Source organism: Oratosquilla oratoria, chromosome 12, assembly GCF_046742065.1.
Source record: "Oratosquilla oratoria isolate Oo_2021 chromosome 12, ASM4674206v1, whole genome shotgun sequence".
In the NCBI taxonomy this organism is placed as follows: domain Eukaryota; kingdom Metazoa; phylum Arthropoda; class Malacostraca; order Stomatopoda; family Squillidae; genus Oratosquilla; species Oratosquilla oratoria.
The window spans coordinates 39982824-40001870 of record NC_134788.1 but is presented as its reverse complement, the minus strand read 5'-3'; the positions used below and the strand labels follow the sequence as shown (position 1 = coordinate 40001870).

The 19047-nt window shown below is 40.6% G+C and overlaps 1 protein-coding gene across 3 annotated transcripts; it reads right to left on the bottom strand.

Annotated features, from left to right (window-relative positions):
- Positions 1-10560: 10560 nt before the first annotated feature.
- On the bottom strand, positions 10561-18722 carry LOC143031489 (uncharacterized). 3 transcript variants are annotated; one of them, XM_076195405.1, is made up of 4 exons: positions 18561-18722; positions 18274-18347; positions 12918-12986; positions 10561-12784 (listed from the first exon to the last, which is right to left on the bottom strand). In XM_076195405.1, the coding sequence occupies exon 4, from the start codon at positions 12598-12600 to the stop codon at positions 11467-11469; it is 1134 nt and encodes a 377-aa protein (XP_076051520.1). In that variant the 5' UTR covers positions 12601-12784; positions 12918-12986; positions 18274-18347; positions 18561-18722; the 3' UTR covers positions 10561-11466. The 3 variants fall into 3 exon arrangements, with proteins under 3 accessions (XP_076051520.1, XP_076051519.1, XP_076051521.1); XM_076195404.1 differs by lacking the exon at positions 18274-18347; XM_076195406.1 differs by lacking the exons at positions 12918-12986; positions 18274-18347.
- Positions 18723-19047: the final 325 nt, after the last annotated feature.

Sequence of the window (19047 nt, the reverse complement as noted above, 5' to 3'; positions counted from 1 at the left end):
CAACAGGAGCACGACCACGGAGAACGGCCGCCCAGCGAGCCAGAAACTGGTTCTCCACTCTTGATGAATGACCAGCCTTCATCTCCCAGCTTCAAGCCATAGGGGAGACCGCCCCCCCTCCTCTTTTTTGGTTCATAACCTGTGTCACAATTTTTTAAATTGTGACACCCAGCTCGTTGTCTCCCTTCCCATTTTCTCGTCTGTTTTCTCTCCGTATCAGCCCTTAATTCCCCATACTTGGGGGAATTTCCAGTCCTTAAGACTTCTAGTAGCAACATCCTGTCTTTTCTCCTCCTCGTTATCCTCTTTATTTGTCATGTCATTTTTGACAACCAATTCAATGCCTTAACGAAGGGAGAGACTTCTAATATCTAGAAACACACACCCCCCCCTTTTGATTTGTGTTCTCGGAGCCATGCTCAACGGTTTTCGCACCCACACAAAGCACTCAAACACACCCCCTCCCCCCCCTGCGCGCTGCCACCGAAATGAGTAAGCGAGGCAATTGGAATTATTAGGACTGTATTTAACCCGCTCGTGAACAGTGTCTACCTCAAAGAACACTTGGAACTGTTTCACCCTCCAGCATGAACATTAATTCGTAGTACCCTTCGCAACTAGGGACGGAGACCTAGTACTATTGGCAACGTCGGAAGCCGGCTAGCGGACATCGTGACCTGACCTACCGCAGGACACAAGTAGTCTACCCATTAAAGTCGATCAGGGAGGTTCGGGCCGCTCACGTCCTGGAGAGCCAAATCACGCCCTATCCTCCCTCATGTGGTTATTAAGGATTTGCATCCTTAAGTGAGTGCGTGAACGTCAAAGGAGAATTAGTGGGTCAAATCCCCCTCCGAACTTATCAGGTGGAGTGCTGTGTGTATCATCCCGACTATCATAGTGACTAGAGGCCTCCAGCCTCCAGTGAACCAAACATTTGTGTAACAAGGGGTCACGTACGTATCTGTACCCCCCTTTCATCGGGACGCTGACCTGAAAGGAACTGGATAGCGTACACGAGAAGCCTCCTACGTGTTCAATCCAGCTCCCCCTCCACGAGGATAATCACAAAGGATGACCTGGGTTCCCGCCGTGATCGACAACAATGATATACTTCAAAAGCATCCTGCCAGAACGAGGAACAGTACCCCATGGAAGTCCTCCCCTCAACCAGCAGAGACCCTCTAAGGAAAAGAGCAAGTAACAAGGAGTATTTAATAGATAGGACCCCTAGATAGGCGCGCAGGGAGATAGAATAGATAGGATGTATGTATGTATGTATGTGAATCCAACTGTTAAAACCCTTATTTAATGTCAAGTAGCTTAATTTTAGTGTTTAATTATTCAATTCATTAAAACTCATAATAGGAATTCTGGGTTTCATTACCCAAAGACGGTTATCTTTATGAGTTGTCCCCACACCCCTCTTTGATTTACGTACATACACGCTTGCTGTGAGGAAGCACGCGTGATCCCGTGTGGTAATGCGAATCTCCTGGACTTCGGTTCCCCACTGAGATTATCATCCTCCTCCATTCTTCACTCCCTTGAGGTACGTATTTCCCCACGTTCCCTCAACCACCTCCTCCTCCTTCCACTGTCCAGGAAATTTGTAATAAGGTGATTTCGGCCCAAGGTGATTTCGGCCCGGTGATTTCGGCCCAGCGAAAATAACCTTTTAAGCTTGAAGGCTTTGTGCCCTGGCTTGGTGCACTATAATTACAATTTAGATAATTTATTTCATAAATTTCATTTAGTTTTCACACAGTATGTGCAACAAACATTGTTACTTGAAATGATATATAAGTATTTTTTTTTTTTATTCTTTTGATGATGTATTTTCTTTCAATAATAAGTAAATAATAGCAACATTTGGAGGGCTGGCCGAAACGTCCTACCTTGCAGAGTTCTAGCCGAAACGTCTGTGGCCGAAACATCCTGCATGCTCACTAATGATGTTGAACTTCTGTGCTGGGTTGTTCAAAACAAAAGTTTGCACTATCTTGGCGTTAAATCTGTCTTGATATTAAACATCATGGTAACACAGAGCATTACCATGACATTTAACATCAAGATAAACTAACGCCAGAATTAGTTTTTGAACAATCCAACCCTAGACTCCTTGTTATAATATGTTGTCAATGTTAGGCAACTTTTTGTGCAACAATAACACCATTTACCTTAGTCCACACATGAAAGTTGTATAATTTCAATTTAGATAATTTGTTTCATAAATTTCATTTCATTTTCACACAGTATGTGCAAAAAATATTGTTACTTGAAATGATATATAAGTAATTTTTTTATATTCCTTTAATAATATATTTTCTTTCAATGATAAATAAATAATGATAGCAACATTTGGAGGACTGCTATTATTATTTATTTATTATTGAAAGAAAATATATTATTAAAAGAATAATATATCACCGGCGATTTCGGCCCAGAAAAACCCTGGGCCGAAATCACCCGAAGCCGTAACTGGTCACCTTGGAGAGATTACCTGGTAACTCAGGTAGTGATGAAATATCACGTACTAGGGGGAGCCTCCGACATTGTGTTGTGACAAAATGTCGTATGCTTGGGCTTGTGGCGTTTTTGTCTGGGGCTTGGATTTGTGAAGTTATGTCTCATGTTTGAATTTGTGGCGGTTTGTCTCATGCTTGGGAGGGCCCTAAGGTCATCCGCTTGTATATTTTGATTTGGGCTCAACTCTTTAATGTATAATGTTTCTAAGATTGGGAGGCGTCTATTATCTGTACATATTTCCAAAACCTCAGTGTTTTCTTCGAGGATGTTTCTTGTTAATGTTGTGTCATGGACTTCTCTTAAATGTTTTTTAGGGGCTTCTGATGTCAAGTGGTATGAAAGGCGACGGGATAACCTCATTGCCATGATGCCAATATAGGTGGAGGGAAGGGCTTCACAGTTCCCTCATGCACAAGTAAACTTATAGATGACATGTGATTTTTGAAGTTCCTTTCTTAGCGGGGGCTGTTTTTAAGGAGGTGGCTTGTTTTTCATGAAAGTGGCAGTGCCGACAAGATTGACGAGTTAAACACCATATGAGGACGGAGCCTTTATTTGTACGACGTTTCGCTTATTACAGCTTTTTCAAGTACAAGTTGAGGTACATATGCTTGAGATTAAATAAGGGGAAAGGAGGGAACGGGGAGAGAAAAGAAGAAGGGGGGGAAGGAAGAGGAGGAGAAGGGGGTGGGGATGGAACACTGGGAAAGGTTGAGAATGCTGGCCCAAACGTCCGTGGGCGAAATGTTCACAAAGGGTGGATTCAAATATTTTAAATTTTGCTGGCCATGGGTATTAGGGGAATTATGTGGGGCGAGATGTTAAACATGCCCCTGTTTTGTTCAATAGTGTTCGTTCCTTGAATGATTGCTGCTTCTAAACACTTCCTGCGGATTTTGTCTGGTTCTCGTATCAGCAGCTCTGCATTCTTCCAGTCCATAAGATGGTTTTCCTTGTTTCTATGTGTCACACATGCATTGGTGGTGACATCATGCCTGACGTCGTAACGGTGTTCACGTATTCGTGTATTCAGGTCGCGTGACGTTTCTCCGATGTAAACTTTATCACATCCTGAACACGGAATACGATAAATACCGGCTTTGGTGCCCGGTGTCTGGTTGTTGTGTATTTTCGTTTTCGTGATGTCTTTTATCGTTCTGCTTGTCTGGCACACTACTTCCATGTTGATGGTTCTTAAAAGATGTGTCAGGTTGGTGGCAACGTCCTCATATGGTGTTTAACTCGTCAATCAGGTGGCTTGTCTTCCTTGTCTTATAATAAATCACCAAGTCAATTATTTCCTCTGAGTTGACTGTTATAATGTTCCTCTTTATAATTTGTTTCATTATACGTTCATCTTCTTTATAGGCTGATGAGAATGTAAATTTGTAATAGATGTTAATTTGTTCTATGTTTTTATAATTTTTATTACCGCATCTTTGTATCAACCGTCCATTATTTTCTTGGTCTGGTGGATAATATCTTTCACTGAAGCCATTATTGATTAGTACTTGGGTGGAGCGCTCGATTTCATTGTGTACTTGTTTCCATGTGCTACAGTGGGTGAGTGCTCATCGGATGTAGGCAACGATGATCGAGTCCTTATATCTCTGAGGGCACTCACTAGAACCATTAAGGCAGTGTTCAGGGTTTGTGGACAAATCTTATGGGAACTATCCAATGCTCACCATTCCATCGTCAGAGACAGAACTTCTTATCGAGAAACTCGTGAAGACAGAAGCTGCTATGAACTTCAAAATTGTCTACACGAGGATCTGCTTCCTATATGCACCAATATATATATAGATTAACAACCACAATACACTTTAATTCTGAGCGATCAAAGGCCAGCATGCTGATTTTGAAATGTGGTGCTGGCTTAGAATTAAAGTGCATTGTGGTTGTTAAAATATAACTCTGATCACTGGAACCCATTCAGTGTTGTACACACACACACACACACACACACACACACACACACACACATATATATATATATACATATATAACACACACACACACACACACACACACATATATATATATATATATACATATATAACACACACACACACACACACACACACACACACACACACACACACACACACACACACACACACACACACACACACACACACACACACACACACACACTCTCGGTGGCGCGGAGTACGGGGGTGCTCGCAGTACGTGGTTCGAATCCTGCCCAGGGCCGAAATTATTTCGGTATCCCTGCGCTTCGGGTTGTTACTCTGACTCTCGTGGGCGGGGAGGTGTGTGTGTGTGTGTGTGTGTGTAGGGTCATAGCATTACCCATAGGTCGGTCATATGCGCTCTGAGGTCTCTTCCGAGAGGGAAATAGCTGTCGATCACGAGTCCAACACGTGATCCAAAGACCAAGGTGAATATATATATATATATATATATATATATATATATATATATATATATATATATGTGTGTGTGTGTGTGTGTGTGTGTGTATTCACCTCGGATCTGCTGCAGTCTCTGTCGAGACAGCCATACACCACCCTACGGCAGTGAGCTCAGAGCTCCTTATTAGCCGATCTCTGGGTAGGTCTGAGACCACTCACACACCACACACCGGGACAGCAAGGTCACAACTCCTTGACTAACGTCCCGTACCTACTCGCTGCTAGGTGAACAGGGGCTACACGTGAAAGGAGACAAACCCAACTTATCTCCGCCCGACCGGGGAATCGAACCCCGGTTCTCTGGCTTGTGAAGCCAGTGCTTTACCAATCCGCCACCGAGCCGTGTGTGTGTGTATACGTGTGTATGTATACATACATATACATATATATATATATATATATATATATATATATATGATAATTATAATCACAGAGAACCCACAGTCGGAATAAAAGGAAACTTTAGAAGAAAGTGTAACATCTATATTTAGGCAAATAGCTATAGACCTCTTCAGGAAAGTAGCTGAAGAGGGCTATAGCTATTAACCGAAACATAGAAGTCACACTTTCTTCTAAAATTTCCTTTTATTCCGACTGTGATTATTATTTACAAATGTGCAACCAAATTTTGTCTAAGTGATATATATATATATATATATATATATATATATATATATATATATATATATATATATATATATATATATATATATATATATGTGTGTGTGTGTGTGTGTGTGTGTTTACCTAGTATTTAGTAGTTGTATATATATATATATATATATGTATATATATATATATATATATATATATTATGGAAAGCTGTAATTCTTGACATCCATAAAGAATGTCTTTCTTTATTTTATGTCCTTTTTATGTTCTTCTTATACTAACCGATTTTTTGTCACATCCCCAACCCCTCCAAAATTCCTATTTGTGACGGATTAGAATTTTATCTTCATATCATCAATGTAATGAAATGGCAATCGTATATTCAAATCTTTATTTAATTGATCTATTTATTTATTATTATTATTCCCTCCAGATCTCTGTCAATTTGATCTTTTCTCCTTTCCGAACACTAATCTGAAGTCACCCCTTACTAATCTGTGTTCCAGTGATGGACGGTCGAATGTCTTAATAACTACTGCGAGGTCAACCGGGCAATATACCTAGTTTTTTTTTTTTTTTTTTTTTTTTTTTACTGAAAAGGGAAGCTCCTGACGTCTACCCCGGTGAAACTAACTTCCCCTTATTTAAATTTTTTAGGATGAAGAATGCGGTTGTTGGATGCAAACGTCATATAACATTTGTCTGTTTGTCACTTACTTGTTTATCATTTATTATTAGTTATCTGTCAATTCATTATTATTTACTCTTTACCTGTTTATTATTTTTACCTATATCTATTATTATTTTTATTGTATTTATCTATATATCATTATAATTTTTTCGCATCCAACCTAGTTATAGATCAAAAGGCCTCATGTCGACTTGCTCCTCCTTTGTAATAATGTCATGTATCTTAAAGTTGTTTGTCTGGGACTGGTTAACTGCAGTTGCGAAGAGGAACTCTTACAATAGTCGAGTAGTGAACACACAACTTCGATGAATTATACTTTACCTGAGAGTTGGGAATATATAGAATAGTCTCCCCTGTCATAAGGTACACTTAAATAGTATACAATCATTTCAACGTAGCCTTGATAAACATTAAAAATATATATATAATTTTGAGGAGGTCCTAATATTGTAAGACCGCTGCCAGTTAGACCCTGAAGGCAATGAATTGGAACTCGATGATCGGGGCATAGAGTTCAAGCAGACCTGCGTCTAGTAGCTACGTATTGTTGTTGTTGGTGGATGCCTTTATACCACACGCTGCCATCATATATAGATATTTTTGATGAATTTATCATCCTCAGACGTGGTGCGCTTGACTGAACACTATTTTATGACGGCACACCCATCCATTCAATGATATTATGGGTGTCAGTGGTAGTACTACAGTATGTTAACTTCTATTTCATGTTTTGGTCTACATAGTTGAGGATATTTATTTTTTCTTTCGTTGTTTATTTTGTTCACAGATAACAGAGGCATTGGTTTTTCGTGGCCATTATTTGGTCCAGTCATTGTTGCTAGAAGGCGCAGACGACGTTTGCATTGGAAGGTTGTGTTACAAGGGAAGAAAGCTCTTCGGCATATCAGCGGAAAAAAAAGATAAATATCGCTGACATGTTAATAGTCATGGGTTTCTATATATATATATATATATATATATATATATATATATATATATATATATATATATATATATATATATATATATATATAACCGAGCAAGTGGGTCTGCCCCACATCTATCATAATTCCAAATTCCTTCCAATTCATTCTCTCCTTCCACTAAATCCCCAGATCTCCTCCCTCCCTCTCCCCTATGTTATCTATCCTGCCCTCTAACTATATATATATATATATTCCCAGTCTTTGCCACATATTTTGAGTCGTGGATCAGAGGACTGGTTGTCTGTTGCTAGCAGTCGGATGGAGGCAGGGAAAAGGGTGTGTATTACTTTTTCAAGCTTCTTGTTAAATCGCTTGTTGCTGGGGATGCCAACATGAGATGGTACGCAGTATAATTTTGAAACAGGGGTTTCGGGTGATTCACGACTGGATTTCGTGAGAACTTGCACGAGATAATCATGAAGGATACAAGGAGGGCGGGGGAGTTGAAGATCAAAGCGATGGGGTTGGGAATTCAGAATTTGTCGTTTCTGAGAATTGTATTGCTCACTTCATGTTTAGAATGGGATTTTTTTTGGGGGGGGGGGTTGCAGGGCTGGTACTCGTATTTCAACCTTGTAGATGGTCCAGAAGAACTCATACATGAAAACACTATGCCACATCAGTGACAATACACTAAGGAAGCTGATGCTTAACCCAGTCTAAGACACCGCAGGTCCGAGATGGGCAGTGATCGGCATATGTACCCAGACATGACGGAATTGAATAGACACCAAGAAAAATGCATTTCTGCTATTATCTAATGCTTAATCTTATTCACATTTACCTAATATGCTATATTTATCTAGATTTATGTTTCAGATTACATACAAGAATAATAAAGCATGTCACGAACCAAATGAGTAGACCTATCTGAATTTCAGCGAGGTTGTATTGTGGGTCAACATAAAGGTGGACTTAGTCAACGCAAAATATCTGAAAATTTATAAATACCATATTCTACTGTTAATAGAGTGATCGTACAATTCACCAGAGAGGGCAAGAAGGGCACACAACCTCATTCAGGTCGTCCCGGGCCCTCAGAAAGAACCTTGCGTCTTGTCAAAAGAAATGTCGAAGAGGATCCACGTTGCAAGGCCTCTGACATAGTAGCACAAGCTGATGTCAGTCCCAGAACAGCTGTCAGGTATCTTCACAAGCTGGGTTACTATGGCAGAGCTGCAAGAAGGAAACCACTCCGTCCAGCCAATATCAAGCTCAGAAAAGATTCGGTTGTTCAGATGGAGAAACCTGTGGCCATTTGGACCACTGTCATTTTCTCTGATGAGTGACGATTCGCATTATTTTCTGACAGTGGAAGAGTGTGGGTCTGGAGACTCTGTAGTCAAGTTTAACCTCAAAAGACTGCAGCCAACAGTGAAACATGGGGGGGGGGGCATTTCAACGATGGTGTGGGATGCAATTTGGAGTGATGGGCGATCAAAGCTTGTGGAGTGTCAAGGAAACAACTCGGGCAAATGTGAGTAAAAACGTATTCCTATTTATGGAAGATGGAGCTCCTTGTCACACTGCTCAAGCAACACAAAATTGGTTAAGCCAAAATGGGATCAGGAAACTTCCATGGCTGTGTCAGTCCCCGGATATGAACCCTATTGAACACCTCTGGGGCATATTAAACCGACAACTTCGCAAAAAGAACAGGAAGCCATCTTCAAAGTCCTCTACGGATTACTACGGGAAACGTGGCAAGAAATCCCTCAAGATGATATTCATGAGCAAATCACTAGCATGGATAGAAGGGTCATTCCATTGAAAACGCAAAGGGGATGTTAACCAAGTATTATTCACATTATGACCATTTAAAAGCACTTTAATTGTATCAATTGCTTAATAAATTAAACTTTCTCTCAGTGTCTATTCAATTCTGTCATGTCTGTGTATATTAAGAGCTGTTGAATGAGTGAATAGGTGGGAGGTAGATTCCAGTTTAATGGCTTCTACTGACCTCCACCCCCCCTTTTTTTTCTCTCTCTCCAAGGGTGGAACTGGAGTAAGTAGCCACAGTGCTTAGATCGATGTGGGAGGATTTTGATGACTATTTCCAACATGGACAACAGGTGCACCATTCTCTTGCCATACAAATGTGCATTATGTGGTCATTTTTTTTTTTAACAAGTTGTAATCTTCAATGGTATGGAAGACAGGGTTGGAAGGTGGTGTACTCTTTATGTAGTAGCAATACTTGGGAGCAATGGATGACTGTAGTTGTCTATCTTTTTTTCAACAAGTTGCAATCTTTATGGGTATAGAAGACAGGGTTGGTAGTGGGTACTCTTGCTGTAGTAATAATTTTAGCAATACTAGGGAGCAATGGATGACTGCAGTTGTCTTAAAATTGGAGGGGGATATGTGGCTTTCCTCTTATGTGAAGTCTGTTGTAGTTTTCAAAGGGAGTGTGGTGCAATGTCTGGTTGCTGCTGTGACTCAAAATCTTTCAATATATGAATTTGCCTTAAAAGGAGAGGCTTAGGCACCTTAAGTTACACTCTCTGTGGGTGATCTAATAGATGTGTCAAGTGGATCAAAGGCTTTAACAAGGGCAATGCAAACAAGGTCATCATATTAAAACAACAAGGCAGGACTTGCAGTAATGGATTTAAATTGGACAAATTTAAATTTAAGAAGGAATTAGGCAAGAATTGGTTTACTAATAGGGTGGTCAACAATTGGAGTAGACTTAGTGACCATGTAGTGAGCACTGAAAGTATCAGTTGTTTTAAGAAACAGTTAGACAACTTTTTGGATGAGGATGACAGGCGGTGATGGATATGGAGCTGCCTTGTGTAGGCCTTATGGTCTCATGCAGTCTCCTTCATTCTTATGTTCTTATGGTTTGCGTCAGGGAAAGTATTCTGATTACAGTTCAGGTCCACAACTGTGGATAACATGTGACCACTTATTCATAGTCCAGGAAAGGTGTTTGTGTTGTTGAATCCCTCTCCCCTTTATCCATGATTTAGAAATTAGGTTTTTGGATATAACTGCTGAATTTGCTATGAGTTTTGGCACAGTAGCGTAATCTTGCAGGGAGCAGCTTTTCAGCTAAGTGATGTTATTAACTACGCTTTGGGCACCTTTTGAAGTGGTCTTCCCATGTCAGGTGTGTTGAGCAAATCCTAAAGAGGACTGCTCAGCCATGAGGTTTCTTCAAGTTGTCCTTCCTTCCTTCCCTGTTCCAGTCATGTGCCATGACCATATAGGTTGTGACTTGCAGCTCAAAATCACCACATGCAATTATTCAATGATGAAATTCTAGGGACATGTGACAAAAAATACTCCATTTCAGTTACTCATCCCTGGGTTATATTATTTTATTCACATTCTATATTCATCTTAAACTATACACTTTATATATATACATCTTTTTTAATACTATTAACACAGACTCTTGGCATAACTGGTACACATGCAAAACTAAAAGTAATGAGCTCACTTTTAATCTTGTAAAGGGAAGCAACCTGATCACTTCTGTCTGAATCAAGTGCCATATCACACACACAAAATAAAGCCCACTGCTTAGACCAGCACGAATGTTTTCACCAATTCCTGAACTCTTCCACTCTGTTAATGCTGTTACAATACTTCAAGAAAGGGCTTTATAAAGATGTAGCTGCCTGTTTATATTCAAAATGAAAACCTCTTTCAGCCAGGGATAAATATTTCAATTGGGATGTGGATTTTCCTCAGCCTCCCCCCCCCTTTTTTTTTCCTATTTAGCTAAAAGGAACCACTGGCCATTAAAAGATTCGAAAATATTGAGCTCACTACAACATCTTTACTAAGCCTTCAACAAGTTAAATATCTCAACTGGAACATTTAACAATTTAGTTCAGGCAAGGATTATTTTCAGAGTACAAGGAAACCTCTGGCCATTAAGGGATTAACAGCTTCACATCTCCAATGACTGATCTATATCCACTGTTCTGGAGCCATTGTTATTCTGTGAGCTCATCTGTAGTTGGTCTGAAACTAACGTCAACTTTTCTATAAGAAAACCTAACCATCTCTGATAAAATGCAGAAAGGAAGATTTAAGAAATTTTCCTGTCTAGTCAAGGAAAAGCCCACAGAAATACTTAGCTGCCAATCATGCAGAGCTAAGAAAATGCTACAGCACCAACAACAACAACAAACAGGTAACATGGCCACCTAGTAATCCTAGTTGTTCAGCATTGAATCCATAGACTAAAAGTTCAGGTTACATAAATCATTTCCTCTTCCGAGTCATGCCTCTCTTCCTTGATCTCCCTCTTCAGTTCTTCTTCAACAAACACTTCCACTATGGGGTACACCTCAGGAGCTGTAGACTCCAAGCTTGAAACTTCTTCACGAGTTTGCCTACTGGAAGGAACGACACGAGAAGAATCAACCCTACCTCTTCCAGTCCTTACAACTCTTTCACTTGAGCGGGTTTTCACTTGAGAACTGAGGTCACTTACACATGTACAATCACCACTGCAAATCTTACAATCTTTAGTATCAGTATGAGTTTTAACATGCTTCTTTAGCTTGTCCGCTCGCGAAAATGCAGATTTACAAAAGGAACATTTGTAAGGCTTTTCGCCAGTGTGGGTCCATAGGTGTCTTTTCAGATTCCGAGCTTCGGAAAATGCAGAATTACAATGGGGACATTTGTGCGGTTTTTCACGGGTGTGTGTCCGAAGGTGGGTTTTCAGACTCCCCAGCCGTGCGAATGCAAAATTACATATTGAACACACGTGCGGTTTTTCCCCGGTATGTGTCCGAATGTGCATTTTCAGAGCACTCGCTTCGGAAAAGGCGTGTTTGCAAAAGGAACACTTGTACGGCTTTTCTCCCGTGTGTGTCCGAAAGTGAGCCTTCAGAGTACCTGACTGAGAAAACGCGGCACTGCACAGCGTACAAAAATGACGTTTTTCACCGGTGTGCGTCCGAATATGCACCTTCAGAGTGCTCGATTCAGAAAACGACGATTTACAAAGAGGGCACGTGTACGGCTTCTCGCCCGTGTGGCCCCGAAGATGCCTCTTCAGGTTTCCATTATCGGAAAAAGCGGAAGCACAAACTGAACACTTGTACGGTTTTTCCCCTGTATGTGCCCGAATATGTCTTTTCAGACTTCCCGGATCGGAAAATGCTGAATCGCACAAAGAACATTTGTGAGGCTTTTCGCCTGTGTGAATCCGCATGTGAATCTTCAGGGAACGTGCTCGCGCAAATGCAGAATTACATATCGTACAGATGTGAGCTTTTTCATCAGGGTGTATCTGAACACGCATTTTAAGACTACTTGCTTGAGAAAATGCAGCCTCCACTGCCCTGTTTTCCTCATTGCTTTCGCCAGCCATACTGAGTTTAGAAACGTCAATAATTAACTGTAGGATAATTCACTGCATGCATAAGATGCCTGAAATGAGCTCATCAACATAGCATTGTCTTGCTCATTTGATATTTTTCCTATGATATTTCTGCAGTTGCACGAAAACTTGCTGCTTACTGACACTTGTGTCTTCATGATACTCATCTCTGAAACTGTAAAAAGTGCACGTTACAATTACACCTAAATATTCAGTATGATACTTTAACACTATATACTGTATACACACAACTAGTACCAGTTTCATGCATTACCAGTGATGTGATATGAACATCTCTCATAACTTACAATCAATCTTGCAAGATATACTCAGCCTCAAGGTAACTACTCATGGCCACCGGGTTGTCCCACAGGTCACTAAGAGAAGAAACATTGTATTGTTGTCAATCTGTTAAATGTTTTCATTAATCCTATTCTTCATCACTTTCCCCTGCTCACACAATTTCATTATACTCGTTATAAACTTTTAGATGACCTCTGTATCCATGTTGCATTGCTTATGCTTGCACTGTATGTGTTTGTAGTATACAAATGAGCAGGTAAGAGGAAAAGAAATTCTCATAGAATGACTGGTTCATAGAGAACTTGGGTTTTCAGATGAGTGAAGGCAAATTTGGATATCAATTGGAGGGAAGAACCAGGGAACCCAGGTGGTTGTCATGATTAGGAGGATATTACTAGATATTTTCAATGTAGAGGGACCAATGACAGGTACATGCATGTGGTGTTCCTGCAAAATGGACAGTGAAGATGCCCATTTTGAAATACATGTCAACTTGAGGGGCTGATACTTGGTCTCTGGACTGGACCCAAGATTTCAAACATGTTCATCTGCATTTCTTACACCATTTTTGGCATGAAGAGCTGGCAACTAACTCCTCTTGTCCTACTGTTTTCAGTCCCAGAGATCTATGGGAGGGCTACTGTAAGGCTGCAAGTTTTACATTTCATGACATTTGGGGCAACAACTATTATTATTTAATTTGGATAGCAGGTCTGCCATTCATGTGTTGTATGGATGTGCATAGTGGATGATATAGTTTGACAGCAGCATCTTGGGAGGGTAGTGCAGAGTGCAAGCAGTAACATGCCTATTGAAAATAAGATTGTTATTCTGCTCTGTTGAGCTCATATTCCATTTGTTAAAGTAGGTTTATCCAGTTTGGGATAAGTCCACTGTTGGATTGGGCACACTGTTCTTCAGGCTAATAATGTACAGTTGTTATGGTGTGGGTTGTGTATTGATGGAAGGAGGGGGTGCAGATTTCTGTTCACAGGGTCCTTTGGTGTCTATGGGTGTTGTTAGATTGATTTTTGGGAGATGGGGGTTCTTTTTAATTGTTTTTTGTGGTTTCTCTGGTTTGTTGGGGTTTAAAAGGCGGTGAAGGGGGGAAAGAGCTTATTCTTGAAGCTGTGCTATTTGTCCAGTAAATATTCATTCCAGTTTGATTTAAGGGGCTTTGGATGTTGAGTTCTGGTAGGTTCCTTGCTTTTGGTATGTGTAGTTGATGTCAGGGTGGGGTGTATTTTGTGTTGGACCTTTTGCCTTGTAGTGTCACAAGCTCCATAATTTAATTGATCAATCAGTCCACTGTCTTGGGTCTCTTCCAGAAGGTCCATGGCTCCATCAGGTAAGGATGTTGGTAGTGACTGCTTCAGATTTGTGGGACAATGCTTGGTGGAATTTTTGGAGTCTGAAGGTATGTGCTGGTGTAGTATCTTTTTTATTGCATTCTTCTATTACATTTATAGTTTCAGATAAATCTTCTTGGGTCAGTAGGAGGAGGACTACAGGTAGTGAGGGTGGTTGTGACAGATTTTGTGTGAGGGGCTTCTAAGGTTATGTTTAAGTCTGGTCTTGTTGTTCAAATGGGATTGTTGGAGGGGTAGCAAATGGTGGATAGTTGTGCTTCTGCATACATGATCCCAGATTCAGTTGTCATGGTTCTTGGTGCTTCTGGAGTGTCTTGGATGTATGTTGTTCCTTGGGTACTGAGGATCTCATGGTGAAAGCAATATATTGTACACTGAGCGGACATGCTGGGTGGTCCTGATTAGGTTACATATCTATCTATATACTGAGAGCTTTTCCCCCTTTATAAAGGGGTAGCCAGGTCAGAGGCATGTACCTATTCCCACCCATTCCACTCCCATCCACCCCTCCCATCTTAACTCCTCATGGATGACAGGTCATCCCTGCATCTGCCAATTGCCCCAGGTCAAACGCAATGCAGCAAGACACCATACATCCACAGCAAGGCCACTTCATTCAATTGGGGACCCTCCCATCTATGCCTAAAGACACTAAAGAGGCCCAGAGCTGGCAAGGACACTGAGGTACAGATTGTAATAATAACTAGGTTACACATCTGACTGGGTTGAAACATAGGGAGCTATGGACTAATGCCAAATAACAAACCCAAGCAACATCAAAGCTTGGATTAATCATATTGTTTAGGATCTGGGTGGTAAAGAGCATATGCCATGAGGCACGTAGCCATGACTGGCACCATTGCTATTGCACTTGGACTGTCGGGGCAGGTAACCTTAACTACTGGGAATCGGAGAGGACTGCGGGATTCGAACCCACAACTTGGCACATGCAAGACTAGCATGCTTCCAGTTATGCCACCAGTCATGAGGCGCGAGTATATGCAGATGCCAGCACTGGTTTCATGATTATGTTTATTTTGTAGCTGTAGCTGAGTGATCCTCTTATTCTGTGAGCAGGCTTGATCACTTTTTCAATGGTTACAAGCATTCTGGGTAAAAATAGAATGAGTATAGCGGCAGTAACTTTATGTTTTATAATGCACGTATTGTGATGCATCATTGTGCATCAGGCAGCTAATGTGCACGCGAATATTTGACTTGTATGGAAGAGGTTAATGGTGGTCTGGTCCCAGATCAAGCTGGGGGGGGGGTTCACTCTAAAATTTTCCTGTAGAGGCTGACCACCACTAGACTATAGTACAGAGCTGTGCACACCAAAACCTAACCTATCCAACATTAATTGTATCATCTATCCATCTGTATACCAATGGCTTTTCCCCCCATATCAGGGAGGTTGCCAAACTCAAAAGGCATATGCCCACCCCCACCCATTCCACCCCCCTCCACCAGTGGATGATGGGTTATCCCTGTATCTTCCCCACTGCCTTGGAATCTACAGCAAGGCCACTTCACTTAATTGGTGACAGCCACCCCTCTCTGCCCCCTCATGCAGAAAAATAGTTGGGTTTGATTGATTTATGAAAATTTTGGCTTGAAGGCCAAGCGGCGGAGCCAGTAGGGTACGCGTACCAATGGAGACACACTTCCCCTATGCAGACGCATTTGACACAAAAAAGAAAAAAATTCTACCTGCTGATGGTGGATAGGAGGATAATTATAGGTTAAAAAAATCACTTAACTATCCCCTCATAATGTGATTTTTTGAGCCTATAATTATGCTCCTATCTTTTCACCATCGGCAGGTAGAAGTTTTTTTGTGTCAAATGCGTCTGCATAGGGCAAGTGCGTCTCCACTGGTACGCGTACCCTAGGCCATTCAGCGCAAAAAATAGTTGGGGAGAAATCCCTTCAGTTTGTGTCAAAATATCATTCACACATAACTCCCTCCCTAACCACCCATCCCCCACCCACTCCCTTCCTTACACCACAGTATCATCTATACACAGCCAATCTCCACTTATATCTATCTCCCGCCTTCTCCCTTCCCTGCTCAACAGACGTCCCTTTCACCCCATCCATCCATCATATTCTCGGTCAACCCCCCTCATATCCATCTCTGCCACACTAATTATCTGCAGAAATTCTGTATGCCTAGGAACTTTTTTTTGACAAATGCTAAATTCAAATCAGATATGTGACACATGGAACTACATAGTGGAGAATATGAAAATTACTGTATATGCAGTCCCAAGAAGCAGAAGAGCAGGGGGGGGGGGAAGGATGAGGAAAGTGTGTATATATGTGTGTATATACATATGATTCATCACACTACTTGAATTACAAAATATAGTCACTGCCATATTACTCATTCTCCGAGTAATAATAAACAGAAGACACCGACGCCAGCATCTTCGGGTACCTACTTGCGCCTCATGACACCCGTATAGGTGTCATTGTACCGAAGTGGTTAAGGTTCATCCATCGCATCAAACGGTAAACTAGCAAACTACGTTTTAAATGTGGTACAAAGATGCTCCCCACTGCTGAGCTGCTCTAGCCTAGCAGACCTAGTTGGTGATGGCCAATGACATTTAGACACCCAGCGTTCTTAGGTATACATAGTGATTTAGTATTCAATTATACATTGTATTTCTTTTTATATTACTTTCAAGAGATCTATTTTCCGTTATTTCTATGCATGAATGATATCTTACATGAAGCCTGCATGGATTTCTCCCCCATCTTTGATGTTTCTTCATGAGGGGACAGAGAGGGGGATCAACGATTAAATAAAGCGGCCTTGCTGTGGATGTGCTGTGTCTTGCGACACTGCCTCTGACTCAGGGCAGTGGGCGAGATGTAGGGATGACCTGTCATCCAGGAAGTACCAGGATAAGTGGAAGGGGGGGAGGGAGGGGTGGTGGATGGGAGTGGAGTGTGTGGGAATGAAACGGGTGGGAGTGGGTATATTGTGCCTTTTGACTTTGGCTACCTCCCTGGTAAGGGGGAAAAAGCCCTTGGTATATGTGTGTGTGTATTTTCTATTTTAAAGGAAATTATTTTCAATAGAAAATTGTAAACATTTTATATCAGCAATCCACTGCCCCTGTCTTTCTTGCTTGAGACCTACTGTTCTCAGTTCATACCCTAAGTAACTCCGATGGCAGAACATTTGTTGTCGTTTGGACATGATGACATCAGTACCCTGAGTGCCAGGCATCGGTGCGACACTAACGGTCCTGTGTATAGCCTCCAGAGTGGCATTTTCTAAATTCATAGAATCAACGCATCACTTGCCATTGATAATAATAATAATAATAAGTTTACTTGGTAATGAATCAAATACATGAAATACAGATAATGAAAAGAACACAGTTTGAAATTACAATTACAATTGCCGAGGATAACGCAAAAAAGCATTCACTTTTGAACAGTAAGCAATTTCATTTATCAGATCCCCTTTTGCCCTTACAAGCTCTATTTACCCTAAGAAAAATATTTTCAATAAGAAAATGATCAGAAATGATAATGGGATTATACAGTTTCTATAAATATAAGTTCAAATTCATATATGGTAATTGGAAATCAAGGATATAGATTGCATTGGAACTGTACATGAATTTGGGTCTAGATATGTTAGAAAATTGCACGATAGGAGATGGGACTTAATGAGCATTTCTCCTTTCCTGCATACTACGCATGCCAATCTTATTAAGCCATCAGACCCCTCTAGGGGACAGTGACAATAAAGATGTTAGGTCAGGTAGATTAACTATCATTACTAATCCCACAATGGCAGGTAAACATTTTTGGTTGTCACATGAATTCTATTAACCCAAATAAATTATGCAGTTATTTTTTTAAAACAAGAAATGTAACTGAAACTAACTTCCTGACAACAACATATTGATCATTTAAGAGTGCAATAGAGATATTGCGAACCTGAATTACTACCCAAAATCTCCCTCACCTATATCTCACTTGGGATGATCATGTCACTGGATTAATACTTTTCCTGGACGAGATATGTAACATCAGAAATTACTATTTTGGTTGGGTGTTTATGAAAAAAATGAAAAAGAAAACCATTATCAACAACACATCATGCAAATTTTCAAACAAGTAACGTACCATCAGATCTATTTCCTTGACTAATTAAAATAATTATTTTGCCGGTACATTGCTGCATGAATGACAATATATATATCAAAGACTGAACACTGTCAACATTGAGCTCAAAACAAACCAGGCTCTCACCTATTGTATTACACATATACTTCTATCGTCTCCTCTATCATCTCTGTTGGTTTCGTGTAATTTGTCTCTGTGCCACTGTTATTCTTTTTAATAAATAGGAATAAATCTAATCGTCAAGGCTGCCATTGGTCAGGCAAACCAGCTGCCAATACATAGACTTGCGCGCCATCTGTAGGGAAGACAACTAACTAATTCGTACGGGAAATTTTGAATAGATAAATATATAAACAAAAGTACCCGAAAAGAGGTTAGAACTAGTAAAATTATATGATTTATCCTTTCTGTATATAACCCTTTACTACCTTAAATCATACTGTAAGGTAAACATATTATATTTTATTTTTTGATAAGTCTGGTATAGATATATGACGCAATGAGACAACTCATATGCCCCTCCTAATACTCTGCCGAAAAAAAAACAAGTTCCTCAGATTTGCCAGTGGCTAAAGTTATACTCCACCGTTTCACGAAACAATCGAAGAAATCC